This window comes from Scleropages formosus, chromosome 10 (genome assembly GCF_900964775.1).
Source record: "Scleropages formosus chromosome 10, fSclFor1.1, whole genome shotgun sequence".
NCBI classification, from domain to species: Eukaryota; Metazoa; Chordata; class Actinopteri; order Osteoglossiformes; family Osteoglossidae; genus Scleropages; species Scleropages formosus.
In genome coordinates, this window is record NC_041815.1 from 13,326,331 (window position 1) to 13,335,385 (window position 9,055).

The 9,055-nt window shown below is 40.7% G+C and overlaps 1 protein-coding gene across 1 annotated transcript; it reads right to left on the reverse strand.

The window, feature by feature from the left end:
- Positions 1-1,249: 1,249 nt before the first annotated feature.
- LOC108922417 (olfactory receptor 52E8-like) lies at positions 1,250-2,176 on the reverse strand. Its single transcript, XM_018732524.2, has one exon. The coding sequence runs from the start codon at positions 2,174-2,176 to the stop codon at positions 1,250-1,252; it is 927 nt and encodes a 308-aa protein (XP_018588040.2).
- Positions 2,177-9,055: the final 6,879 nt, after the last annotated feature.

Here is a 9,055-nt window from a genome sequence, read left to right on the forward strand (position 1 = left end):
TTCTTTCACAATTCAGAACAAGTATCAGGTAAAATAATGACTCCATATATTAACTTTTGTTTTGTATGTGTGATGAATGAGTGCGTGATTTTTTTCTTGCACTGAAATGGCATCCCATCCAGGGTGTACCTTGCAACATATCCTATGCTTTGGGATAGACCATCAGAACCCTGAACTGGACTAGCAATACTAATAGATAGATAGATAGATAGATAGATAGATAGATAGAGGGAGGACGGATGGAGTGAGGGATGGATGGATGGATGGATATATCCTCTTCTTTGCTGTTTGCCTATGACAAATACCATTTGTCACAATTTTAAAATATTTTATGTTGTTACATTACATATGTTATTTAAAAAGTTATTCTACAGTTATGAGGTGAAATACAACATATTAGCAACATCTGTAGTGAGAAATTATTTTTAAGCAGAATTTGTAACAGCAAAAGTTTTAGAAATGACAGCCAACACAACTGAAGGTTCATAAAAACATAGAAGCTGACTTTTAATATATTTTTATTTAAATGCATATTAACCCTATACCTACCTTTTTTGTTAGCACTGAAATAAGATACATGGATTATCTCGGGAAAAAAAAAAGAAAACTTCAAATGTATTTTTTAGGTGCGGTGGCGCAGTGGGTTGGACCACAGTCCTGCTCTCCGGTGGGTCTGGGGTTCGAGTCCCGCTGGGGGTGCCTTGCGGCGGACTGGCGTCCCATCCTGGGTGTGTCCCCTTCCCCCTTTGGCCTTACGCCCTGTGTTACCGGGTAGGCTCCGGTTCCCCGTGACCCCGTATGGGACAAGCGGTTCTGAAAATGTGTGTGTATTTTTTAGAAAATGTTGCACAGCTCCAAGGCCTAGCTTACCACATTCATATGCTCTTGGGCAGTTTTCTTGTGTGTTAATTTCAAAAGTACGTAGCAATGCAGGGATGCATCAGAATAAAACCTAAGACTGCAACATATTTGACCATTTGGTTCCTTCATTTGCCTGACCGCAGACCTGTTTTTTACAGCTCTGCTTCCGATATGCTTCTTTAAAAATTATATCTTAAAAGGGATACTTTTTTTGAATTTTATTTCTCTGTGTCGATTTAAGCAGTGTTATTTGGAATTAGCCATATAATGCCTTTATTTATAGAAATAAGTTTTTTGCTGGATCAGTTTTATATACAGTTTGCAGCATCAAGATGAAATAGTCATCAAATATCATATCTGTTAGTTGAATTCATACAGAAATTTTTATTTACTTCCAAACAGGAAGAAGTTTTAAAACTCGAACTCTTATGTTTTGAACACTCAGTCCATAAATTGCAGGGTTTAACAAAGGAGGAAATACAAGGAAGTAAACAGACATGAACATACGTGAAGTGGAAGGTAAATAGCTCATGTTGAATCGGCTTTGAATGATTTCAAAAAGGCCTCCGATGGAGTAATTGAGAACAGCTAGCAGGTGAGGAGTGCAAGTTTGCACAGCTTTGATACGAGATTCTTTGGAGACGAGCAGACAGATTCTGAGTATTTGTGCATAGGAAAACAATATCATCAGGAGTGCAGGAAGGACAAATAAAACTGTTGCGATCAGACCAATAACACTATGAACAGAAGTATCGAAGCATGATAGTTTGACTAATGCAAAATTGTTACAGTAAACTTTAGGAATGAACCTGCTACAGAAAGTAAGTTTAGTTGTTAAGATAAAATACATGCCAAAAGCACTCAAGGGATAAATCCAGGACAAAGCAATAAGAAAATTTACTTTTTGAGAAGACATAATGATGTGGTAACGTAACGGATGACATATTGCAATGTACCTGTCATAGCTCATAATTGCTAAAACAGAGAACTCGACAAAACCATACGTGTGCAAACAGTAAATCTGTGCCAAGCAGAGTCCCAGAGAGATTTCCTGTGAGCAAGATATCAGTTGACCAAGAATGGAAGGGATTAATGAAGTGCTCCCATACATTTCATTCACTGCAAGGTTGCACACAAAGATGTACATGGGTTCATGCAGACTTTTCTCAGAGTAAATCACCCCAATGATAAGTATGTTTAAACATAACGTTAGGAGGTAAAGCAGAAAGAATACAGTGAAGTAGAAATATTTTAGATCTTCCATTTCTTTGTACACTGTGAGCATGAAGGAGGTAACTGCTGATGTATTTTCCATAGTTCTCTGGATACATAAGGAGCTCTGTAAAAACAGGAATAGCAGACATGTGGTTTCCCTAAGATTCTTTCATTCCAGTTCACTGAAATATGAATATATCCCTTATTAATCATAGAGACCTATAGTGAAAGTACATTTACATATCACCTATTTTTTAAATGAGCAAAATCTGTCTTTTTACATACCTAGTCCTCGTACCTTTGACGTTGCACAGTTTATGACTGTGGCAGTGGACCTTAGGTAAGCCTTCCCATGAAGAATCAAAGTGGGTGTACCTTTATGGCAAGATTCTGATCACATGATCAAAAGTAGGATGGTCATTATGCGATGATGTTGTTTTTCAAAGTAATTGTATATCAGAGCTTGAAGATGACAAAAGGTTTTTAAAAATAATTTAAAAGATTATCATTTGTACTGAAGAAAATAATACAAAAATTTATGTCACACAAGTACACCATATACACCAATCAGCCATAACATTAAAACCGCTGACAGTGAACAACACTGATTATCTTATTACAATGACATCTGTCAAGGGATGGGATATATTAGGCAGCAAGTGAACAGTCAGTTCTTGAATTTCATGTGTTGGAAGGAGGAAAAATGGGCATATGGAAGCATCTGAACGACTTCAACAATGGCCCAACTGTGATTGCTAGACGACTGGGTTAGTGGTTAGTACCTACCAAAAGCAGTCCAAGGAAGGACAACCGGTGAACTGGTAACAGGGTCATGGGCACCCAAGGCTCACTGATGCACGTGGCCCATCTGGTCCGATCCTACAGAACAGTTATTGTAGCACAAATTGCTGAAAACCTTAAAGCTGGCTGTCACAGACTGAGCTGTGACAGGCAAGTTGGTTGCAAGGAATCAGTAAGATGCCGGCAAAGTACCATCAATGAAATGCTGAACCTTGTTGCTGTTGTTGCCTGTCACATGCATTTCACCTTGTATTGTTATATTGCTTGTTCTGGTTTAGTATTCCATTTAACACTTTTTGTTTGAACTAGATTGGGTGCCGGGAAAGGCCTACTGGTATCTGTCTGTTTGTCATTAACTAATAATATTTCTTTTATAAAGGTATGGCAGGTATATGTAACTGGTTGTGGAGAGTGAATGTATTTATTGTTTTTAGAAGATCATTTCTGTAGACTTTTTCCTTACCATGCAGCTGTCTGGTATTCTGTTGTGTTTGGTACCTTGTGTTGTAAACCAGATGGAGTGAACTATTTGGGGTATATCTAGGTGGGAGTCCTTGGGCACAACCAACTAGGCAGGGGTGTTTCATTGTGTAGTGTGATAAATGTTTTTATAAGTTGTAACGTAGGGATATTTATAGTAGAAAATGTTTTGTATTGTTTGTATGTTTTAATATTTATGTTGGATGTAATTTTTGGGGAAATGTACTTTGGAATAGTTGAGGCTGTTATGGTATAACCAGAAGGGCGGAGTTACTGCTATATAAGTTTGTATTAGGGCAGTAGTGGGGAGGGTGAATTGATGCAAACTTATGTAGACACTCTCATGCAGTAAACAGGAAAGCTATGCATTGATGTTGATACAAGGGGTTAAGCCCATGGCTCATAGGCCTCATGTTCTTTGTAACTTAATGTTTGTTTTGTACTTGGTTGGGGGTTAATGTGTTTTGAGGAATACCTTTTAGTAAAAGAAAATAAACCTTTTTGGTCCAACTACTTCAATTCTCCACTGCTGCTTCCATCCGTTGTCCATACCCTCACACTGGCCATGATAGAAAGGTGTCAGAATGCACAGTACATCACAGCTTGCTATTTATTTGGCTGCGTAGCCACAGACTGGTCAGAGTACCCAGGCTGACCTCTGTCCACCACCGAAAGTGCGTAAAATGGGCCCATGAGCATCAGAACTGGACCATAGTGCAATAGAAGAAGGTGGCCTGATCTGATGAATTACATTTTCTTTTAGAGCATGTGGACAGCCGGCTGCTTGTCCGTCATTTACTTGGGGAAGAGATGGAAGCAGGATGCACTTTGGAAAGAAGGCAAGCCAGCAAAGGCAGTATTATGCTCTGGGCAATGTTCTGCTGGGAAACCTTGGGTCCTCCCATTCGTGGGAATGTTACTTTGACACGTACCATGTACCTAAACCTTGTTGCAGACCATGTACACCTCTTCATGGCAACGGTATTCCCTGATGGCAGTAGCCTCTTTCAGCATGATGATGTGCCCTACCGCACTGCAAAAATTGTTAAAAAGTTCAAGGATTTGACTTGGCCTCCAAATTCCCCAGACCTCAATCCAATCGAGCATCTGTGGGATGTGCTGGAAAAACAAATCTGATCCATGGAGGCCCCACCTCACAACTTACTGGGGTTAAAGGATCGGCTGCTAACGTCTTGGTGCCAGATACCATAGCACACCTTCAGAGGTCTTACGGACTTAATGCCTTGATGGGTCAGAGCTGTTTTGGCGGCAGGAGGGGGACCTAAACAATATTAAGGCAATTAGGCATAAATTTTTTGGCTAATCAGTGTACATGACTGCTTCTATTAAGTGTGGTTTGTGTTTATTTGCATGATATACAGATGTGACTACATACACTAGAGGAAATAGACAACTAAAGTAATTGTGTTACTGAAATACACACACACACACACACACACACACACACACACACACATTTTCTGAACCACTTGTCCCATACGGGGTCGCGGGGAGCCGGAGCCTACCCAGCAACTCAGGGCGTAAGTCCGGAGGGAGAGGGGACACACCCAGGACGGGATCCCAATCCAAACGGGACTCGAACCCCAGAGAGAAGGACCCTGTTCAACCCACTGCGCCACCACACCCCCCGCATAAAGCTGGATAAATAGTATATAATATATTATATAAAGAAAATACTTAATGACAATGGAAAAAGGTGACACAACCACGCGCACACACTGACTGGCTAAAGCTGCTTGTCCTGAGCAGGGTCGCAATGAGCCAAGGCCTAAACCAGCAACACAGAATGTAGAGCTGGAGGAGGAGGGGACACACCCAAGGCAGCACACCAGTCCGCTGCAAGGCACCCCAAGTAGGACTTGAACCCCAGGCGGTACGAGAGGGACCGACACAATATTAGGCAGGTCGTTTGAATGCTTTGGCTGAGGTCTTGGTTTATAGTGCTGTCAAAAAATATTTGTCCCATTCCAGTCTTCTCTGTTCTTGCAGGTTTTGACATTAAATGACATCTGTAATCATAACTGTGAAAAAGAAACAGCTTTCTATTTTGGGCCTCTGTTTAGAATAACTACTTAAACTCACACACACACTTTCTGACTCACTTGTCCCATATGGGGTCGCAGGGAACCGGAGCTTAACCCAGCAACGCAGGGGGCAAGGGGAAGGGACACACCCAGGATGGGACACCGCTCCGTCGCAAGGCACCCCAAGCAGGAGTTGAACCCCAGACCAGAGAGCAAGACCCGGGCCAACCCGCTGCGCCACCATGCCCCCCTTGCTGTTTAAACTCTCAGCAACTGTGAAGTTGATGAAATAAAGAATGATAGGTGCATATCATGCTGAGAAGACTTTCTGAAGAAGCATTGTAGGCCAACGTCAATTATTATTTTACAGTTTTCCATGGAAGCTCTTTCAGTGTATTCATGGACAACCTATGTTTCAAGCTGATGTTTAAGAAAAACTTCGAAAGAGCTGAATGAGTGCAGGAAGACAGAAGCAAACTATTATACAGTAATTAACAAAGGGAAACATGTTAGATAGATAGATATACTTTATTGATCCCACAAGGGAAATTATTATGTTACAACAGCAGAACACAAGTCTGAAAATACTTGCAATATAATATATATATATATAAACAATATAAAAAAATGTGTTATAACTAGCGGTAATTACTGAAGTAGCTGTCCGTTTTAATGGAATTTGGTGATACTTTAACATAAATGGGTGTCACATTTGTGGGCTCAGGAAAAATGTCTTCCATAGACACTAATTGTAATTAACCTCTTCGACAGTCAGCATCACAAAGGTATAACTTTGGTAAGGTGAGAGAAGACTGTATGTACGGCGTAAGGCTTAAACAATTAAGAGAAACAAAAAAATTACCCTTCAGGAATAGTTCTTGTTTTGGCAAAAGCATAATTTACCCTCACATTAATGTTATATGACTGAAAGAGCATTCTGAGCTGGTGAGAAGTGGAGCCAGGGCATGGGGCAGGGATGAATATGGCATATGCCACATTTAAAGTGATGTGTCTCATACAGCTTGTGTGGGACAATTATATTTATTCATCCATAGAAGACATATTTATTTATTCAATTTTCTCCAGAGTAATGTATAATGACTAGTGTTCAGCTGGTAGTGCTGTCCAAAACAGATTAGTTTGAATGTATTGCCAAGGCACTGTGAGGCACCAGCACTATCTGCCAGTAGAAGTAAAGGAACCTGTGGGCTTCCTGCATATTGTTTCAGTATACAGGTGTTTTTTTTTTTTCTTTTTTTTTGTGTTGTGGCTTTTATTACTCACATATATATAATGAAACCTCATCATGCTTATTTCTTACATCACAATATATCATACTTTCTCATGTGATGTACATTAATTCATATGGTGGAAAGAAACAAATTATTTAAGGATCACAAATCTGCATCTGAGTGTCTCTCTGCTAATGTAATGCAGATGCTGTATTTTCTATGAGATGTATGTCGCTTTGGAGAAAGGCGACTGCTAAATGAATAAATATACAGTGTATATATACATATATATCTACATATATACATAATGGGGGTGCGGTGGCGCAGTGGGTTGGACCACAGTCCTGCTCTCTGCTGGGTCTGGGGTTCAAGTCCTGCTTGGGGTGCCATGCGATGGACTGGCGTCCCATCGTGGGTGTGTCCCTTCCCTCTCCGGCCTTATGCCCTGTGTTGCCGGGTAGGCTCTGGTTCCCCGCGACCCCGTATGGGACAAGCAGTTCTGAAAATGTGGGTGTGTGTGTATATATGTATACACTGTATATTCATGTAACCATTCAAAAAACCATCAAGAAAAAGTTTAATTTGTATCAATCTATTTTCCTGTTGAATCTTAGCCCAAATGTATTTTTTATGGTATTATGGTACACTGGCTAATTCACTAGACTAATATATACTTGGGGCAAATATGTTTTTAATATTGTTGTCTACACCAGAAGTATGTGTGGATGATGTAAATGTTAGAATTGATCATTGAAATATTGAAAACGTTTTAAATGTTTCAAATTATTACACCTGAAAAGCGTATATTTGATTTACATAACAATTCTGAGGAATTCCAGAATGTCTGGACATCCTTCTTGAAGAATTACAAAGCACTATGTGATCATACTTCTAATATTTTGTAGGCTTTTAACCTTGAGCATTTTGTCTGTGTAAGTATGCAGATATACATACCTGCAATTTTCCTGTGTGCTGTCTCCACCTGTACGTTGCTGTGACCATGAGCTGTTCATAAAACTGACACCAAGCAGTGAACACAGACTGCTGGAAATTCCTTGTGCCAAGCGAGGTCGCGGCGCACTGGAGCCTAACCTGGCAACACAGGGTACAAGGCTGGACGGGGAGGGGACAGACCCAGGACGGGGCGCTTGTCCATCACAAGGCACCCCAAGCAGGACTCGAACCCCAGACCCACCAGAGAGCAGGCCCCAGCCAAACCTGCTGCACCACCAAACCCCCCTTAACCAGTAAACATAGTACTTTAAATTAATTTTTAATTAAGTTCATTTATGTCTCACTCACACTGCAGGGTGTAAAGAGATTTACACATTATAATACATTTCAATTCAAAGCAAAAGGTGAAAATATGTAAAGTACCATTTTATTAAATTTCCAAGCTGGCATATCAAATTTCATATTTTCAGACTTCAAAAGGTCTTTATCTTGAGCCTTTAGAAAATATTGGCATATTGAAGTCACTCATAGCAGGGGTATTCATTTTCACAGAAACTGGAAGTTAAGGGGTGGTGCAGTGAGTGGCACTGCTGCCTCACAGCATGTGGGAGTTGAAAGAGGACATGGGTTTCACCCCCTCTCCGTCTGCATGGAGTTTGCATTTTCTCCGTCTGTCTGTTTCTTCTGGGTGCTCTGATTTCCTCTTACAATTTGAAAACATGCAGTTCAGCTGAACTGATGACCCTAAATTTCCCCTAGTGTGTGAAAGGGAGTGTGTGGCTACCTGGCAATGGACTGGCATCCTGTCCATGGTGCAAGCCCCCCACAACCCCTCAGTATTGTGTCCAATGCTTTCAGGATAGGCTCCAAGTCACCAGAGCCTAACTCAGGATAAACAGCTCTTGAAATTGCATGGATGAAAAATGGGATAGGTTCCGGTTTTTTAATTTAAGTTTTAACTGTTTGTATTGTTAGATCAGTGCTGTAATGTGTTTACATTAACACTTCCTTTTGAAATAATTCAGATTTTTATTTTCCATTTCACTTGTTACACAATTTGTTCTGTAACACAGAATAACAACTATTTATTTTCACAGAAGGTGAAACTGAAATAGAGGGGGTGCGGTGGTGCAGTGGGTTGGACCACAGTCCTGCTCTCCGCTGGGTTTGGGGTTCAAGTCCTGTCTGGGGTGCCTTGTGGCGGGCTGGCGTCCTGTCCTGGGTGTGTCCCCTTCCCCTCCAGCCTTACGCCCTGAGTTGCCAGGTAGGCTCCGGTTCCCCGCAACCCCGTATGGGACAAACAGTTCTGAAAATGTGTGTGTGTGTGAAACTAAAATGTATGTATATTGCCTTTTTTCTTACATAATTCTACAGCAATGCTGTTACAAGCTAGGAACTGTGCTGATTTTTGAAACTGAACTAATTGAACTACAATATACAGAAGCAAAACATAACAACAAAATATGT

What these genes read in the sequence shown, in the direction of transcription:
- LOC108922417 (XM_018732524.2), bottom strand. Translation starts at nt 2,176, where the DNA reads ATGGAAAATACATCAGCAGTTACCTCCTTCATGCTCACAGTGTACAAA.